Source organism: Dipodomys spectabilis, unplaced genomic scaffold (assembly GCF_019054845.1).
Source record: "Dipodomys spectabilis isolate Male_0828 unplaced genomic scaffold, ASM1905484v1 ptg000098l, whole genome shotgun sequence".
Lineage (NCBI taxonomy): Eukaryota > Metazoa > Chordata > Mammalia > Rodentia > Heteromyidae > Dipodomys > Dipodomys spectabilis.
Genome location: NW_024870775.1, coordinates 6,386,508 through 6,405,714, shown reverse-complemented (window position 1 = coordinate 6,405,714; position 19,207 = coordinate 6,386,508). Strand labels below are relative to the sequence as shown.

The following is a 19,207-nucleotide window of genomic DNA, read 5'->3' as shown; positions in this document are numbered from 1 at the left end:
GGGCCAGGAAGAGACGGGAAGTTCCTCCCTCCCCTGCATTGGCTGCGGCAGGGGCAGGGTGGTTACATTCAGTCACAACAGGCATCTCCCCCACCCCGCTCATGCCACCACACTGGCAAGAGGGGAGGAAGAGCTGGGGGCCAGCAGCAGCAAGACCTTTCCCCCGGCCCATCACCCCCTTATTGCTTTAGAGAGAACATTGTCTTTTCCCAGTCGCTAACACTGTCGAAACAGGAGGAGCAGGTGGACGCCTTCCACCTGGGAGCCAGCTTTACCCCCAACACTGACCCAGTTGCCACTTTGGTGCCAAAAACAAATCAAAAAAATGAACAAAACTCAAAGCCATCTCTCCAGGGACAATGGGGAAAAAAACTAGGGCCCCTCCCCTCCCCTCCCCGGGGCAGGAGGAAATACATTCATGGAGGCGGCAGTGGCGGCTTTGCGCTAATACTGCACTCTAGCAATGAGGTCGATGGAGAAGCTCAATGAGAAACCCAAGGTGGGGGGAGGACTTTAAAAAAAAAACAACCGAGAATGGATGGAGCCCAGCACAGGCAGGGGACAGCGTGAGGCAGGGCAGACAAGGCGCCTCTCTCCATTCCTCCCTGCTAAAAACCGAGGGGAGAGAGGGCCACCTCCCCAATTTGGTCAGCAGAGGGGTCAGACACGGGGCCCAGAGGGTCCACACCCCACAGGCTGGCTGCAGACTGTGGGAGTCCCTTCGGATAGCCCCCTGCACTGCAGTCCTCAGCCCCTAGCCACCCATTTCCGGCCTTCAACACCTTCCTACCTCCCAGGAGCAAGGACTTGGCGAGACACAGCGCCCCCTAGCTCCTGAAGGAACAGCCCACTCCTCAGAGGGGCTGGGGCAGGGCTTGAGGGCCAGAAGATACATTCATGTGGCAAGGCAGGGAGCTGGGGCTCTCAGTGTCACCCAGGCTGTCCCCCGAAATGGCAGCAGTGTGTATGTGGGGGGGAGGGGTGTCCCTCAGCAGGCCTGAGTCTTTCCGCCTGACAGAAGGCTGGCACCGAAAGGCCCTTTCGTCTCCCCGTCAGCGGGCGCAGAATGGCAGCTGGGGGCAGGGGGCTGGAAGCAGCTTGTCCGATTTGTGCAACTTTCCCCCAAAGCAGCGACGCCAAGGGGCAACTTTGGCCCCCGTTCCGGACACCTCTGCACAGTCACAGCAACGGGAGGGGGGCTGTTCACAGCGGGTCGGCAGGCAGGGCTCCGAGGGGCCGTGCTGTGCAAACTGCTGGCCCCAGCTTCCAGTTACCCCAGTGGCCCACGTTCAGGGGCAGGAGGGTAAGTGCAGCCTCGGGGCTGGGCAGGACAGGTCCGGGAGCCTGTGTCCCCACAGCCCCAGTAACAGTGTGTTTTCTCTTTCAGCCTTTTTTTTTTCTCATTATTTTTCATCTTTTCTTAAAAAAAAAAACAAACAAACAAAAACGAAACGACTGCTGTGGGCCTTCCACGGTGTAGCACTCTCCCCGAGCGGGAGGGTGCTAGAGTCTAGTTCTTAAAGGATACTTGTCTCTCCTAATGTTTTCTTCAGTCACTTAAAAAAAAGAAAAGGAAATCTCCTTCCCCCCAATCCGTAAAGTGCCTCGTGGTGGGTGAGTTAAGGTGCATCGTGTGGTTTGTAACAAGTGCTGGGGACCCTGCCCCTGCTTCCTCCTCTGCTCCCAACAGGGAGCCTGCAGGCTGGGGACCCAAGGATCCACGCTGCTGCTGCTGCTGCCGCCGCTGCTGTTGCTGCTGCTGCCGCCGCCACCACCGCTACCACCCTCGGCCTTCACCCAGGCAGGGGCTGGTGGGACTGGCTGGTCAGTAGTCATCCACGCTCTCGATCTCACCAGAAGGGCCATGCAGGGCGTAGCCTGCAGGAGGGGAGAAGCATGTTCCAGCTCCCCCAGAGCCTATGTAGCCTGCGTGGGAAGCCCAGCTCCGCTCCTGCCCAGCCTCATGACTCACCCAAGATGCTGGGGTCCGAGTGCAGCATCAGTGCCCGCCTCTTGGCCTTGCTGCCCTCCCCAGGGCCGAGTTTGGTGCTGTGGTTGGCCTGAAAGGCTGTCTGCAGGGAGGCGCTGCTCAGCCATGCTTCCTAAGAGAGGAGAGTGCATCAAGAGGGCCCAGGGCCCTTTTCCCCTCCTCTGGGCGCCAGACCTCACCTGCTGCTGTTGCTGCTGCCGCTGCTGGCTGGCTTTCTGCTTGGCTCTCCGCTCCAGGAATTGTTTGGCAAATTCTTTGGCTTCCAGCGTGTCCCCCAGGCAGGAACGGATATAATCGTGGACATCATAGGGGGATTCTACTTCCTTGAGGATGGCCACAGCCATGGGCACGTCCAGGCTGCCCGCAGCACTCAGGGTGTGCAACATCTGCTCACACCACTGGGTGAAGCCGTCCTGGGGCCTGGGGATCCCCTGCAGCAGCTTCAGCAGCTTCTCCTCGTCCTCTGTCTTTTTGCGGACAGGCCTACCCGACAAGTGGCTGTAGGAGTCACTGAGGGTGGCACAGGAGCCAGAGATAAGCGGGAGTGCTCCGCACTCCCCCATTCCCCCGCCCTACAACCCCGCAGGCAGGCACCCACCCAAGAGATGGGCTGCTCCGGCTGTTCTTCAGGCCCAGGCTGCGGGCCAGGTTCCCGCTGCTCTTCAGAGTGTCCTCCCAGAGCCCCAGCCCGCTACCGCTGCTGCCCCCACTCTTGTCAGGCCCGCCCCACAGTGGTCCGGACTCAGATACCCACTGGTTCAGGGGGTTTGTACCCAGGCCCCCAAGTTGCTGTAAAAGGTGGGAGAGTGAGTCAGAGGGCTCCAACAAAAGACCCAAAAGAGCCAGGTAAGGCATAGAGAGGAAGGGAGCCAGACGAGCATGCAGTGTTGGCTTAGGGGCAATCCAGAAGTTTCCCAGGAGTTCCCCAGGGCCAGGGGAGTCGTGTCCAGCTTACCACTCGGTGGTTGGAGGCCTGGGCCCGCAGTGACTCACGGGCCATGGGCTGTTTGTGCAGCTGCCGCTCACCCTCCAGCTGAAGCTCCAGCAGCGTCTTCATGGACAGGCCCTGCTTGGACAGGCTGGCCCAGGGCGGAGGTGGGGAGCCGGGCGCTGCAGGCACAGGGGCCGTTGCCGCCTGTTGCTGCTGCAGCAGCTTCAACAGCAGCTCCTGCTGCCGCACCTGGGCCAAGAGACAGTGAGTGAGGGGGGCTGCTGGTCCCTGGTGTGGGCCTAACTCCAGGAGAGCGAGAGAGCGGGGACACCAGCCTGCTTGCGCCGGAAGAGCTCTTCCTCCTCCTGCCTCCGCTTCTGCTCCTCCTGCTGCTGCTGGCGCCGCTTCTCCTCTCGCCGCTTGCGCTCCTCCTCCTCCCGCTTGGCCCTGAGCTCCGCTTCTCTGCGTTCCTGGAACTGCAAGCGCCAGGGGCTTGGCGCCAGGCCCCACTGCCTGCACCCAGCCCCCTGCCCGTGCCGGGGCCCTGGCCTCACACTTACTTTATGCTGCAGCTGGAGTTGTTCTAGAATTGGACCCTGAGTCGAAGAGTTAATTGGTATGTCCCAAAGACTGGTCTCACCACCTGTGTGCGGCAGAGGCAGCTGCAGAGGGCACTGAGGCCTGCAGCTCTCACCCTGTGTGGGGAGGGGGTGGGGGGGGTCCACTCACCCGAGGGTGATGAGACTGAGGTATGTAAATCCCAGAGGGGGCCGGAATCTGGCACCGACAAGGAGCGGCTCATGGTCGGGAGTAGGTTCTGGTCTCCACCTCTGAGGAGCAAAGGCTGACTCAGGCCACTGCAGCCTGGACCCTTCACTTCTCATCTCCACCCCCTCCCCCTAGAGACCACCCGCAGACCTGGGGGATTTGAGAGCCTGGAGCTGCTGCAGGAAGGCGGTGAGCTGCTGCTGCTGCGGCGGCGTCAGGTCTCCCATAGCTGCCTTTTCTCGAGGTGCACACTGTGGGAGCTGGCGGCTGTGGGCACAGGGGGCATGGGCAGCACCTGCACTACCTTACCACCAGCCCTGTACCCGAGGCCTGTAGCCTGCATACCTGCCGACAAGCTGAAGCAAGTGCTGGTGCTGCAGCTGCTGGTACAAGGTGGCCGCAGCCAGCTCCTGCTGCTTCTTCAGCCGTTCCTGGTCCATGCTCCCCTGGGCAGACACGAGCGCCCATGTGAGCATGCCCAGCACCCAGACGGCAAGAGGGTCAGGTCCGCTGCCACCCGCATCCCCTTGCAACCTACAGGGCCCTAGCTCACCAGCAGTGGGGGTGGCGAGGGGCCAGGGCCAAAGGGCACACGGCCCCACATCTTGATCACCTCTCCCAGAGGCTGAAAACCCTCGTCACAGCCCCGCTTCACTAGCAAGGACATGGAGAAGTAGCCAGCCTGGAACCACTCTGCCATCTCCTGGGTTGTGAAGGGGCCTGAACCAAGGCAGTAAGGGATAGAAGAAAAAAAAAACCACTGGGATCAAAGGGCCCACCACAGTCATCTGAACAGGCCCAGACCCAGTGGCCCTGGCCTCCATGGCTACCTTGGATCTCCCCCTGGGGGTCCTTGTAGAACCACTTGCGGGCAGCGCCGTGGCTGAGGGGCAGGGCAGGGGCGGCCGTGCAGTGGCGCAGGCCCTGGGTCTGCATGGCGGCTGTGAACTGCTCCTCCTCTAGGGAGCTGTCCTGCAGCGAGGCCACCAGCTTCTCCGCCTCCTGAAAGAGAGGTTCAGCTGCCTCTCAACCCCACCAGCATCAGGCCGGGGTCAAGAGAACAGAGTGCCAAGTATGGAACCTGGGGCAGGGTCAGACAGACAGGGGTGCCCTGTACCCTGAAGGAGCCCACCTGCTGCAGGTGCTTCAAGCCTTCCTCATCCTCCAGGTCTCCTGGTGGCCCAGGGGGTGAGCCCACCCCAGGACTCAGAGGAACATCATTTCCTAGGAGTGAAGACACATGAGCAGGGAGGCAAGGACAGGGCCCCTCTCACCCAAGGAGGGAGCATACAACACCACAGCAGCCACACACATGCACGACCCGTCTACCTTCACTGGCAGGGAGCTCTTTATCTACAGTTTCGTCCCCAGCTCCATTTGCTGCCCAGAGGGGGCCAAGGGTGGGCAGTGGAGATGAAGAGCTAGACTTCTCCTCTGGAGGAGGCAAAGGGGTCAACTCCTTCCCACCTGGAAGAGAAGGGTAATTTCCAAAACTCAAAACTGAAGAGGAGGAGGCTGGGCATAGTAGCTCATGCCTATAATCCTAGGTACTTAAGAGATGAAAAATAAGAGGCTCATGGTTTCATGGTTCAAGGCTACCCCAGTGTGTGTGTGTGGTGGTGGTGGTGGTGGTGGGTGATTAGTAAGAGCCTATCTCAACCAACAAGCCAGTCATGGCAGGTGATGCCTGTGATACACAGGAGGTGTAGATGGGAAGATGAAGATCCAAAGCTGGCTTAGGTACAAAAGTAAAATGCATAGTGAGTGAGGGCCTACTTGAAAAATGAACTCTGGGCTGGAGGCATGATTCAAGTGGTAGAGAACTTTCCCAGCAAGCACAAGGACCAGAGTTTAAACCTTAGTACTGCATATGAAAACAAACCAATAGTGCTTGGAATGTGGCTTAGTGGTAGAGTGCTTGCCCTGCATGCACAAAGCCCTGGGTTTGATTCCTCAGTACCACATAAGCAGAAAAAGACAGAAGGGGCGCTATGGCTCAAGTGGTAGAGTTCTTTTTTTTTTTTGGTCAGCCGTGTGGCCTGAACTCTGGGCCTGAGTGCTGTCCCTCAGCTCTTCAGCTCAAGGCTAGCACTCTACCACTTGAGCGACAGCTCAAGTGGTAGAGTTCTAAGCCTTGAGCACAGACTGGTTCAGGGACAGTGCCCAGGCCCTGAATTCAAGCCCCAGGACTGAAAAACAACAACAACAACAACAGCTAAGCACCTAACCCTAGCTAAAATCTGAGGATGGCTCACAGCCAGCTTGAGAAGAAAAGTTCCAAAGTGTTCTATCTACAATTACTAGTAGAAAAACTAGAGCAAGCACAAGTAGCTCAAATCTATAATCCTAACTACTCTGGAAGCTGAGATCTAGGAACTGTAGTTCAAAGTGAGATCTAGGAACTGTAGTTCAAAGTCAGCCCTGGCAGAAAAAGTCCATGAGACTCTTTTCTCCTATTAACAGTAAAAAGCTAGACATGGAGCTGTGGCTCAAGTGGTGGAGTGGCACTCATGAGTAAAAAAAGCCAAGCAAAAAGAGCACAAGGCGCAGACCTCCCCAAAGCTGCCACCTGAGTGCTAGCAGTGCATATTTTTTTTTTTTTTTTGGGGGGGGGGGAGGTCCCAGGGCTTGAACTCAGGGCCTGGACATTGTTCATGAACTTTTTTTTTTTTGCCAGTCCTAGGGCTTGATGAACTCAAGGCCTGGGCACTGTCTCTAAGCCTCTTTTTGCTCAAGGCTCTATCACACGAGCCACAGTGCCACTTCTGGCCTTTTCTGTTTATGTGGTGGTACTGCGGAATCGAACCCAGAGTTTCATGCATGCTAGGCAAGCACTCTACCACTAAGCCACATTCCCAGGCCTGTATCTACCCTTTTAACTGTAGCTCAAGCAATGAAGCTGAAAACTGAGTGACGCTGGCTCTCCCCCATGACGGCCCCATGCTGTGGGACATCAGTGGGTCTTGCAACATCACACAGAGCTATGTGCAGGCCAGGGGAGTGCCACCCAGGCTTCAGAGCAAGGGGGTTTCAAAGGTCATACTGATCAAGCTGGCTTCTCACCTGCTGCTCTGCTCTGCTGCTCTAGGTTCCTCCCCTCATCTAACCATGTGCTCCGCGCCATGTTTCTAAGCAGCCAAAACTTACAGGTAGGTGGGCAGCCAATACAAGCCCAGCGACACAACCCAGGGCCTCCTAGCCCCAGACTAAGGCTCTTGGGCTGGCTGTGCAGCCTTACCTGCCTCAGGTACCTCTCCATCCAGCCCTTCCGAAGGCTCTTCCTCCTCCTCCTCCAAGCCCTGGAAGTCAAGCTCCTGCTCCTCAGGAATGGACTCCTTGGGGCCCTTCTGTGTGGGAAGAGGTGGACAGCTCATGGTGGGAGGGGAACAGGGAACCCAGACGGGCTCCCACCGACCTCTGTCCAGCTCTCCCTGGGACTGCACAGATACCTTGAGAGACAGGAAGGCCCCAGAGGCATCGAAGGTGCCCATCTCCTCGTCCTCATCATCCAGGCACCACTCCGGGAGCCCATCCTTGTCATCATCAAAGCCATCAGGCCCTCGGCACCTCCGGAGGTGAGAGCTGCCTCCCCCACCCCGCCCGTCCTCTTCACCACACCCTCCTCTCTCCCCTCGCAAATCAAAATCAAACTTGCGCCGCCCATGTTCCCGCCAGCCAGCAGAGCGAGGGCCACCATCTAGAGGCAAAGTTGGGGAGGGAAAATCAGCTTCCTGTCCAGCCAGAAGCTCCCCAAGAACCACCCAGGACTTCTCTCACTCAGGCCCACCCCAGGAGCCTTCTGCCCTCTTCTTCTTATAATGGGGGGCCCATACATAGGATACTTTCTGAACCCCATTCAGCCCAATCTCACCAGGGCTGGAGGAGCGCCAGCGATCTCCATCTCTCCGGGGTCCTGCCCCAAGTCTCCAGCTGCCTTCTTCTTCCTCCTCTTGCTCTTCTCGAAGTGAACGCCAGTTCTCGCTATCCGAGCGAGCGTGCTCCTTCCTCAAGCCAGTCCCTCCCTCTTCAAAGCCAGATCGAGCTGGGGGTTGGGGGGAAGATGGACCAGATTCTTACAATGGAACCTGAGATTATGACAGAAGCCTGCTCCACGCTCCTCCTGTTTCTACCTAGGGCCACCCACCCCAGACATCCCCCCTCCAACTACCACCCTCATAGCTCTCATACCTCCATCCCTCCGTGCTGACTTCTCAAAGCGTCTCTCACCTCTGTAGGAGAAATGCATTGTTCAGACACAGGCCTCCTCCCTACTACCCTTCAGAACTGTGACCGAGGGACAGGCGGGGTAGGGGTAAAGGGTCCCAATGGGGTATACCGATCATGGGAACTCTAAGACAATCACAAGAAAATGGGCAGGCAGGGCCCAGGAAATGGCCAGGGCTTAAAGGAGGTCTCTGGTCATCTTGCACTGACCAACCTGTGCCACCTCCTTCCAAGCCCCACCTGTCATCCCAGCTCTGGCTTCGTTGGATCTCCCTGGGGTTCCGTCCAAAGGCCCCTTCACCTTCTTCAATGCTTCTTTGGTAAAAGCAACTGTCACCACGGCCACGGCCTGGAAAAGGTAGGATGCCTGGACGTGACACCTGCCAGTGTCATATCTCCCCCTTGACACCACAGGCCCAACAGTGCCCACTCCCAGTCCTCTACCTCGGCTCCGTGTACTGCCCCTGCCGCGGGGGGTGGTGGCCAGGGGGGGCCCGGACCCTTTCCCCATCAGCCTCAGCACGGCCACGCTGTTCACTGACAGGGAGAAGTTTCTCTGAGGAGGGAGCCAGGGATGGGAGTGAGGACCCCAACTTCCTGGCCTCAGCCCCCACCTCCAGTCCCTGCCTGCCCCACCTGCTCCTCCTCAGTCAGAGGCTCCAGGGCAAGGGGCTGCAGTGGCTCCTCCTGTAACACGGCAGAAAACTCCTTGTCCTGCAGCTCCTCGGGGACCTGTGGGGCAGAGGACACATGCTCAGGGCCTCTGGCTGCATAGGCATCCTCCCCAGCCCGCCCTGTGCCCCCACACACCTTGTTCTCTTTCACATAGAGAGCCAGCATCTCCTCACGTCCGTAGCGGTAGTCGGCCAGCTTGTACTTGTACTTGGGCATTGCAGGGGATGGGGGTGGGGAGGCTACACTGCCGCCACGGGAAAGGGCCCTCAGCCTAACAGAGGCAGGAGAAGAAAGGAGGGAGGGAGGGAGGGAGACCAGTTGAGGGGCTCTGCTCTTCACCTTAGCTCCTCCAGCCCAGCCAGTGCACCAACTCACCACTCAGGCCCGAAGTTGAGTGTCTCTGCAGCCATTATGGTACTAGGGGTTCTTCCCAGAGGCTGGGGTGAGGAGAGGGGAGCCCTCGACTGTCCCAACACCTGTGGACACAGGAGCAGAGGCTGACACGGCCTCTGCAGACTGGCCATCGTCCTAATCCCCCACCTCAGTGGACACTGTCACAGGGCTCATTGAGGCCAGCCACAAGGCCTCTCATACCACGGGGTAGCCGAAGCTGAGCCAAGGTAGGCAAGGGATCTGGCAGACAGAGAGGAGAAGCAGGCAAGCTCAAGCCCCTTCTCCTCCACAGGGTGCCGCTCACCTGCAGCCAGCCTCACCTGGGGCCTCACCCGGGAAGAGCGAGGGCCAGAGTCTCTTCAGGCAGGTGCTGCTGCTGGGGTAAACCTAGGGCCCAGGACACTGGCTACTGGTCCAGCCTCAGCAGCGCTGGGGAGGAACCTTCACATCTGGGGAAGATCCTTGGGGAGAAGAAGGGGGCAGTTAATCCCCGCCACTGTCCTGCACAGCCGGACAGGTCTAGAGCACTCACACCAGACACATTAGGCCAGATCTCAGGTCACCATCCTCCCAACCAAGGAAAGAGACAGGGCACATAGAATCTGGTCAGGAGGCCAACGGAGGCAGGCATGGACCTTCCTGGCATAGAAAAAGTGCTGGAGCTACCAGAGAGAAAAGGTCAGTTCTGAGGATTAGGCATAAGTCTGGGATATTTACCTAAATGACTTTCCTCAAGTAAAAACACCAGAGCCAGGCATGGTAACACACATCTGTAATTTAAGTGCTTAGGCGGCCAAAGCGGGAGAACTGTGAGCTTGAGGCCTGCCCGGGCTACACAGCAAGAACTTGTCTTAAAAACAAGCAAATCAGGGCTGGCTGGCTGCTTGGACAGCACATCCAAGGACTAGGACTGGGGAAGAAGCCAGTGAAAAATAGCAGACAGACACTCTCCCAGAAAGCATCGGAAAGCTCGCTCACCAGAAAGTAGAAAGCAAGTCAGTTGCTGGGGCCTAAAGAGGTGGTGGCAATGGCGATGGCAGTGATGGGGTCCTCTAAGGAACAAGGGAGGAGATTCTTGGGAGGAGGCTCATTCAGGTGGGAAGGACAGGAGCACAGGAGAAAGGGACAGTGTCCAGGTACTCAGGTGTCCGTCAAGGGCTGGGGGGGAGGCTGGAGCAGCACCTCTGCAGTGCCGTCCACGCCAAGACGCCTGAGTCTGGAAGGAAGGAAGAAGAGGTTTCCACCAGGGCTTAGGAAAGATGCTCTCACCTGCAACATTAGCAAATCCTGACAGGCAATGGAGCCACACCGGGGCACTAGGGTAAGGGCACCTCATCTACAAGATACTGGGGATACTCAACTGTACAGAGCACACAGCACGAGGTGCCAATGGGAAACTCACTGCTCCCTTCCCACTGCATTCACCAAGGCCTCCATGGCCACAGAACAGGGCTCATGTTCTTAAAGTAAACCTGGGATCTGACCAGTGAAGGGTGTGATGTCACAACACACACCCCAAACTACCTCTAAAGGATGCTATTTACAGAGGCAGCAAGGTGAGGTAGGGACGGGAGGTGATGCATAGGTCAAAGACAAGGAAAAACTTCTGGAAATGGAAAATAGCTGAAGCAATACATTTTATGACCATAATTTCTAAGGGATCAGAGTGGTGGGAGCACATATCTGTAATCCCAGCTACTGAGAAGACAAAAGTTCAGAAGGATCTTGGTTCCAGGCCAATCCAGGTAAAAAGTTAGCAAGGTCTCCATCCCCATCAACAAGCTAGTATGGTGATCCATGCCTGAAAGTCCAGCTTTGAGGTGAATATAGGAGGATCATAATCTAAGGCTAGCCCTGGGGAAAATCCCAAGACCCTGTTGAAAAAACAACTGAAGCAAAAAAAGGGGTGATTGCAAGCACCAGGCTCTGAGTGCAAACTCAGTGGAGCTCTGGACTCCATACACCCTCAACAGACATGCTCACAGGAGGAAGGTATTTGGGGAGAAGCACTTCATACCTCAACTCTTCCCACCCTAAACACTGCAAAGGCCCTTTCTTCCATTACAAGACTTTGTGACAGCCGTTTAGGTCTCCTCTGCTCACTTGGTGGGACATACTAGACCTGCAGGCATGGGAGGCTGCTTGGGTGAAAGGGGTGGGAATGGAAGGGGTGACACTCCCTCCTCTCCCTCAACGAGGAAGAAACAAGCAGAGGAGCAGGGACATGGCAGAGGCAGGGGATAGGCACCAGGAGAGAAGGCAGAAAAGCCCAGGCTCCCCTCTTCTTGGGGAGACAACATGAAATAAAGTTCTGGACTCAGCCACAGATGTTCTGGGGACAGGAGCTAGGGGTCGCCTAGCCTCTTCCTCAGACTGAAGGGACCAGGCAAGCCCTGTTGACAGGGGTGCCCTGGTCCACATACCACTTCAAAGCCAGGAGCTGTTAAAAGGGAGAGGTGATCCTGTTCCCAAGGGGCATTTTGACAATAGCTGTTTACAACTGGGCAGAGAACTGCCACTGGTAGATGTCCATAGCACCAAGACCAAGATCCATCCTTTCTCCACAAGCCCATGTAACACAAACCCTCTTCAGCATTTATCAGAGAGCAAGAGAAACCAACACACACTTCTTTTCCAATTACACCATCCCAGGAGAGTCTGCTGTCCTGCCAGAGGGAAATCCCTGAGAAAACAGATTAAAAACCAAAAACTCACAACCCACAATAGCAATGGTCTGACGTTCATGCATCAAGTACCCTCAAGGCCTGGCATTTGGTCACCCTGCAATGAAGACAAGCCAGGACTAAGGATGGTGTCCTTTCCTCTCACCTCCTGTCTGCCAGGGCCACCCAGCTTGTCTCCTAGCTCTGCCTCAGCTTGGCCCCCTCACCTCTGCCCCCCTCCCCTTGCACCAGAACTATTAAAAGACTGCCCCCTGCCGGAGACAAGGGGAGCAGGAATAGCTGGTCCAGCAAGGTCCCAAATGGCTTGAGGGATAATCATAAGGGACAGGGAGCCTGTTAGCTGGATTCAGAAACTGTCTGAAGGGAAACATATAAAATAAGTGGTCCAACACTAAGTTCAGAGCATGAATTCCTGACTCTACACCCCTAAAATTGGTCCCCATCTGGAGCAATGTTAACAGAGGCAGAGTCCAAAATGACCCAAGATTTGGGACAAGTGCGGAGAGGTGATTTGACCCTGTCCCAGTATGGAAAGACAGGAGGATTGTGAGGCTTGATCAGAAGAGCTATAGGCATGCCAGGTGCCAGTGGTTCATGGTTGTAATCCTACCTACTCAGGAGGCTGAGATCTAAGGATTGCTCTTTGAAGCCAGCCCGGGCAGGAAAGTCCCTGAGACTCTTTAATTCCAATCAACTGCCACAAAAGCCAGACGTGGAGCTGTTGCTCAAAGTGGTAGAGTGTTAGTCTTGAGCACAAAAAAGCTCAGGGACAGCCGGGCACCGGTGGCTCACGCCTGTAATCCTAACTACTCAGGAGACTGAGATCTGAGGATCATGGTTCAAAGCCAGCCCAGACAAGGAAAGCCCATGAGACGCTTATCTCCAATAAACCACCAAAAAACCAAAAGTAGTGCTGTAGCTCAAGTGGTAGAGCTCTCACCTTGAGCTTAAGAGCACAGGGACAGCGCCCAGGCCCAGAGTTCAAGCCCCACGACCGACCAAAAAAAAAAAAAAAAAAAAAAAAGCTCAGGGGCAATACCCAGGATTCCTTCACACACACACACACCCCAGTTCAAGCCCTACAACACCAAAAAAAAAAAAAAAAAAAGCTGCAGGTTCTGAGGTTCCCCCAACATCTCCTCCCCCCTGCACTGCCTCGAGGACGAACACCACCCACCTCTTGGTGACTGTGGACTAGTCCAGTCTTCAAAGCACTTTCAGACTTTATTTCATTTGATCCCTTGCACTCATGTACCCAGCCTGGGCTCTAGTGAAGGAAAACTAGAAAGGCAGACTGAAGCTCCCCACAAGAGTCCCTGTGCCAACACTAAGCCTGGAGAAGATTCTGTATGAATTAGAAGACCCCTATTTTAACTTAAGACTTGTTCAGTCTTTCACGTAGTTGCCTCTTCTCTAAAGTGGGAGCTACCATCCCAAACTCCAACCAGAGTCCATGCAAGAACAAACAGGGGGATCCTAGTGCATCAAATGACAATACAAATGTGTCCCCAGGCTGACAAAAGCAGTCCAGCAATCGAGCACACAAACCACCTGACTGTAATTACCATCTGGGACCCACCAGACTCAGACTCTGCTAGGCAATGACAGAAAAACCAAATCCAGAGCAGCCTGGAGCCCTTCCCAACAAGAGGACCAAGACCGAATTCCTACACTATAGAAAGTAAAATGTGGAACCATGCTGGGGTGCTGGTGGCTCATACCTAAATCCTTACTACTCAGAAAGCTAAGGATTTCAGTTTGAAACCAGTCTGTGCACAAAAGTCCAAGAGACTCTTACCAATAAGCACCAAAAAGCCAAGAAGTGGAGTTGTGGGTCAAGTGATAGCGCACCAGCCTTTGACTGAAAAATCTAAAGGACAGCACCCGGGTCTTGAGTTCAGGCCCCAGTACCTGTAGCTATGTGTGCACGCATATGCAAACACGCAAACACACACACACACACACACACACACACACACACACGCACGGTAGAACTATGGATATCCTGGAGTTGCATAGTTGCATTAGATGGAGAGGTAGGTAAGGTGGGTGGCTGAGGCCCAACTCTACAAATTGTAATCATTTTACTGGGTTCAGGTAGGGGTTGGGGAGGTGGAGCTGAATGGAAGCTGGCATAAGGAGGCTGTGTGGTGGTGTACGAAAAGCAAGAAGTGAACTTGAGACTGGCCTGCGTGGAAAGAACCAGCCAAGAAGAATTTATTTAGCGTCTCCCAGTGCTGGGCACTGGGAAGAAACAGATGTGGAAGTTGACTGGGAACTCTAGTAAGGACTTGGTGAAAGAAGAAAGGTAAATACAGCTCTCTTTCAAGTTTCTTGCAAAATAACATTACAGAAACGCAATGAAGTGTACGGGGGGCCAGGGGTGCATCAGGGGGCCGGAGGTGGGAAGGGCCTGGGGCATGCTGACAGACGGGGCAACAGCCCGTGTAAGGCAAGTGTTTCGCGCAGCTGGACAACCGGCAGAGGAGGGGAAAAGAAGGGGGGACCTCCCCCCCCCCCATGACCAAGCACTAAGGTGATCGCGTGTAAGGCAGGAGACGCAGATGCACAGTCCAGGCGGGGTGCACGGGGACCCAGGGGCAGCTTCCATGTTGGTCCAAGAGCTGGTGCGATTTGCAAGGCCCAACTCGTTCCGCTTCGGACGCGGCGGCACGTTGAGGGGGGGGGGGACCCCATTGGGGGTCCTGGGGGGGAGGAGCGCGCGGGGCGCGCACGCACGGCGCGAGGGGGGACCCCAGCCCCGAAGCGTGCGGGGCGGGGAGGGCGCCGGGGTCGAGGGTGCCCGGCGGGCGTGGAAGGGACCCCCCCCCAAAGGGGCGACCGTTGGGGCTCGGGGGTGGAGGGCGCGGGCCGGAGGACGGCGCGCCCTTCAGGGGGCGCCAGGTGCGCGGGGCGGGGGCGCCGGGGCCGCGAGGCCCGGCCGGCGGGGAGGCGGGGGCCGCGCCGCGGGGCCGGGCCCGCTCCGGGGCGGGGTGCGGGGGCAGCGCTTACCGCGGGGGGGACGGCGCGAGGGTCCGGTCCCGGGCGTTGGTGGTGGTGGCTGTGGTGGCGGTGGCAGCGGCGAGCGGCGCGCGGCGGGCCAGGAGAGAGGAGGGAGAGGAGGAGGAGGAGGAGGAGGAGGAGGAGGAGGAGGAGGAAGGCGAGGAGGAGGAGGAGGAGGAGGGGGAGCGGCGGCGGCGGCGGCGGCGGCGGCGGCGGCGGCGGGGGGAGGGGAGGGGGCGCTGGCGCTCCCGCGGCGGCCGCTCCTCTGTGTTTGTGTTTGTAGCAAGATGGCTGCCCGCCTTGTACCACGTGACGCGGACGCGGGGCCGCCCCCTCCAACGCCGCCGCCGCCGCCGCGCTCCGGCCGCACGCCCGGCCAGGCGCGTGCCCGAGAGGCTCGGCCTCCCCGCCCCGCCCCCTCCAGCCGGCACCACGTGACCTCGGCGGACACGTGACGCCCCGCGCCCTAGCGGTGTCCGGGACTTCCAGGGGAGGCGTGGAGGGAGCCGGGGCGGGGGAGGAGGGGGGGGGAGGACCTGCGCGCGCCGGCCGCGGCCCTGGCCGAGCTCCCCGCGGGCCCTGCCCGCCAGCCCGCCGCCTCCCGGGAGTCCGCCCAGGTTGCCGGAGACAAAACTTCCCAACTGGAAACCGAGCGCCATGAGCTCACTCCCAACTGGGCTGAGGAGGCTGCGATCCCGGCTCGGAGCCAGCCCGGGAAGTAAAAGTCTAGGAGACCCTTGTCTCCGGTGAACCAGCCAAAAGCCGTAAGTGGAGCTGTGGTTCAAGGGGTTAGAGCCTCAGCCTCGAGAGGAAAAACGGACAGAGCAAGGCCTTGAGGTCAGGCTCCAATAATTGCACACACAGAGAAAAATGCATCGGAGACTAGGGTGTAACTGCAGCTTCCGCTGCTGGCCTAGGACCAGTGAGACCCTGAATTCAACTCCCAGCACCACTTAAGTCAGTAAAATTGAAGTTTTAGTCACATAACACTTCTAGAATAGTCTATAAGCTCATGACAGCTTCTTTTCCTGACTCAAAAGCTTTTGTTGCTCACGCCTGTAATCGTAGCTACTCAGGAGGCTGAGACCTGAGGATCGAGGTTCAAAGCCAGCCCGGGCAGGAAAGGCTATTAGACCCTTTATCTCTAACCACCAGAAAACCAGAAGTGGTGCTGTGGTTCAAGTGGTAGAGCACTGGCCTTGAGCTGAAGAACTCAGGGATAGCTCCCAGGCCCAGAGTTCAAGCCCCCCTACTGACAAAGGGGAAAAAAAGCTATTTATTTTGGGGGGTTTACTGGGGTTCTTAGTTCATTTAACTTTTTTTTCCAGTGGTACTGGAGTTTGAACTCAGATTTTTTTGCCCTTGGTAGCCTGGTGCTCTACCACTTGAGCCACATCTCTAGTCCAGCTGCTTTTGCTGGTTCGTTGGAGTCTTGCAGACTTTTCTGCATTCCCCCAATACCCCCCTCCCCCAGCGTTAAATCTCCCCATCCTCCAGGTCTCAATCTCCAGAGTAGCTAGTATTACAGGGGTGATTCTAGTGTCCTGTTCCCCACCCCTTTTTTTTTTAATCTTTTACTGGTTTTGTGGTTAAAACTCTGGCCTTGCACTACCACTTGAGCCACACCCTCAGTTTCTCTCCCCCCCCCCCCCCCACTTTAATGTCAGGTTCTGCTAGTTGTTTTTTAAGTCAAGAGATAAGACTATCTTAAACTCAATTGTTCAGTAATGAGCCTTTATCAAATAACTAAGTGTCAAAACTTATGTATTTGCATAACTAAGTTTTTATGGCTGGGGTGTAGCTTACTGAAGTGGTTGAGTGCTTGCCAAACAAGCCCCAGGCCATAACTTCAAACTCCAGAATTCTTTTTTTTTTGGGGGGGGGGTCCAGTCGTGGGGCCTGAACTCTGGGCCTGGGCGCTGTCCCTCAGCTCTTCAGCTCAAGGCTATCGCTATACCTCTTGAGCCACAACACCACTTCCGGCCTTTTTCTTTTTGCTTATGTGGTGCTGAGGAATCAAACCCAGGGCCTCATGCATGCAAGGCAAGCACTCTACCACTGAGCCACCTTCCCAGCCCCCAAACTCCAGAATTTTAAGAAAGAAAAGTTTGACAAATTTTTTTTTTTTTAATGCCATGTCGTGGGGCTTGAATTCTGGGCCTGGGCGCTGTCCCTCAGCTATTCAGCTCAAGACTAGCGCTCTACTACTGGAGCTACAGGGCCACTTCCAGTTTATTGGTGGTTTATTAGAGATAAGAGTCTCATGGAAGCCGGGCGCTGGTGGCTCACGCCTGTAATCCTAGCTACTTAGGAGGCTGAGATCTGAGGATCATGGTTCAAAGCCAGCCCTGGCAGGAGAGACTGTGAGACTCCTATCTCCAATAAACCACCAGAAAACTGCAAGTGGCACTGTAGCTCAAGTGGTAGAGCGCTCGCCTTGAACTGAAGAGCTGAAGGACAGCGCCCAGGCCCAGAGTTCAATCCCCACAACCGACAAAAAAAAAAAAAAAAAAAGAGTCTCATGGACTTTCTTGCTCAGGCTGGCTTTGAACCTCAATCCTCAGATCTCAACCTCCTGAGTAGCTAGCATTACAGGTGTGAGCCACCAGCGCCTGGCTGCAAAACATCTTCATAAGATGCTTTAGACACATTTTACTCACAATCTAACTTGCTGAATTGTACAACTACTTAAATTTAAAAATAAATAAAACATCCTTGTGGTCATGGCTCACACCTGTAATCTTAACTACTCAGGAGGCTGAGATCTAAGGATCAAGGTTCAAAGCCAGCATGGGCAGGAAAGTCCGTGAGACTCTTATCTCCAGTTAACCACCAGAAAACCAGAAGTGGCGCTGTGGCTCAAGTGGAAGAGCACTTGCCTTGAGCTGAAGAGGTCAGGGACAGCACTCAGGCCCAGAGTTCAAGTCCCACAACTAACAAAAAAATCACTGAAAAACTGGTAGAGGAGCTGTGGTTCAAGCAGTGGAGCACAGTCCTATCCATGAGCAAAAAAATCTCAGGGATAGCATCCAGGCCCTGAGTTCAAGCTCCAGGACCTACACCAAAAAACCCCAAACAACAAAAAGTTCTTTACCTATAAACATACACACATACACACTCTCAGTAGTGAAAATTCATAATCTGTGTGTTGTTAATAATCAGACATTAAAATTAATTACATTCCACTAGCAGTGTCACCAATGAGCAATGAACAAGTCAGATATAACCTACCTAGTAGGATTTGGTCTAGCTGGGACAAAATGCACCTGCCTTGCAGGAGGCAGTGTTGCTTGGGGTTTGCTCACATCTAAGCCTCCTGATTAGCTATGATTACAGGCCTAAGCCACCAACACCTGGCTCATCTTCATGTCTTATGGTTCCAGATTTTAGATTCATATCTACCATACGCTTGTATTATTCAGCTTCAGTTCTTGTTCTACTTAAAGTGTTATTTCAAACCAGGAGCCAGTGGCTCACACCCGTAATCCTAGCTACTCAGGAGGCTGAGATCTGAGGATCACTGTTCAAAGCCAGCCCAGACAGGAAAGTCCATGAGATTCTTCTCTCTACTAACCTACCAGAAAGTATTGCTATGGTTCAAGTGTTAGAGTGCTCACCATGAGCTGAAGAGCTGATATACAACACCCAGGCTGAGAGTTCAAGCCCCACGACCTACAACAACAACGACAAAAAATCATCATGAGCCAGGTAACTATGCTAACATCTATAAGTCTAGCTATTCAAGAGGCTGAGATCTGAGGATCAATAGTTTGCAGCCAGCCAGGGTGGGAAAGTCTGTGAGACTCTTATCTCCAATTAATCTCCAAAAAGCATCTCGTTGGAAGTATAGTTGTGGCTTAAGTGGTAGTGCACTATCCTAGAGCAAAAAAGCTTCAGGATAGTGCCAAGGGTCTGAGTTCAAGCCCAGGACTGGCTAGCCCAGCACTTGTGGCTTACACCTGTAATTCTAGCTACACAAGAGGCTGACAGATCTGAGGATTGAGAGTTGAGACCAGCTTACCAGCTCAGGTAGTCTAGAAGTGTCTAGAAGTATCTATACTTTTTTTTTTTTTTTGGTTATAGGGCCTGAGCGCTGTCCCTTAGCTCTTCAGCTCAAGACAAGCGCTCTACCACTTGAGCTACAGCGCCACTTCCGGTTTTCTGGTGGTTTATTGGAGATAAGAGTTTCACGGACTTTCATGCCCGGGGTGGCTTTGAACTGTGATCCTCAGATCTCAGCCTCCTGAGTAGCTAGGATTACAGGTGTGAGCTACAGGCGCCCAGCTATCTAGAAGTATCTAGAAGACACTTATCTCCAATTAACCAGCAAAAAGCCAGAGTGGAGCAGTGGCTCAAGTGGTAGAGTGCCAGCCAGTTTTAAGTGAAAAAGCCAAGGATGGTGCTTAGGCCCTGAGTTCAAGCCCTAGTATTGGCACAAAAGGAAAATAAGTTTATTGTGCTTGTGTTTCTGGGCTGTGTACTTTACCTGTCTCTGCCAATAATATACTTTTTTTTTCTTTTGTCAGTCATGGGGCTTGA

The 19,207-nt window shown here is 55.3% G+C and overlaps 1 protein-coding gene across 2 annotated transcripts; it reads right to left on the bottom strand.

Moving 5' to 3' along the window:
* Positions 1-1,728: 1,728 nt before the first annotated feature.
* Gigyf1 (GRB10 interacting GYF protein 1) lies at positions 1,729-14,814 on the bottom strand. 2 transcript variants are annotated; one of them, XM_042686638.1, is made up of 26 exons: positions 14,678-14,813; positions 9,960-10,197; positions 9,302-9,442; positions 8,964-9,064; positions 8,724-8,859; positions 8,550-8,645; positions 8,358-8,469; positions 8,154-8,262; positions 7,878-7,918; positions 7,561-7,731; positions 7,139-7,386; positions 6,928-7,036; positions 5,019-5,156; positions 4,822-4,913; positions 4,520-4,691; positions 4,243-4,409; positions 4,035-4,135; positions 3,840-3,956; positions 3,651-3,751; positions 3,482-3,564; positions 3,257-3,397; positions 2,946-3,170; positions 2,589-2,779; positions 2,170-2,500; positions 1,973-2,102; positions 1,729-1,878 (listed from the first exon to the last, which is right to left on the bottom strand). In XM_042686638.1, exons 4-26 carry the CDS (start codon positions 8,996-8,998, stop codon positions 1,826-1,828), a joined length of 3,099 nt encoding a protein of 1,032 aa, XP_042542572.1. In that variant the 5' UTR covers positions 8,999-9,064; positions 9,302-9,442; positions 9,960-10,197; positions 14,678-14,813; the 3' UTR covers positions 1,729-1,825. The 2 variants fall into 2 exon arrangements, with proteins under 2 accessions (XP_042542572.1, XP_042542573.1); XM_042686639.1 differs by lacking the exon at positions 1,729-1,878 and having other exon boundaries at positions 2,032-2,105; positions 14,678-14,814.
* Between the last annotated feature and the right edge of the window lie 4,393 nt (positions 14,815-19,207).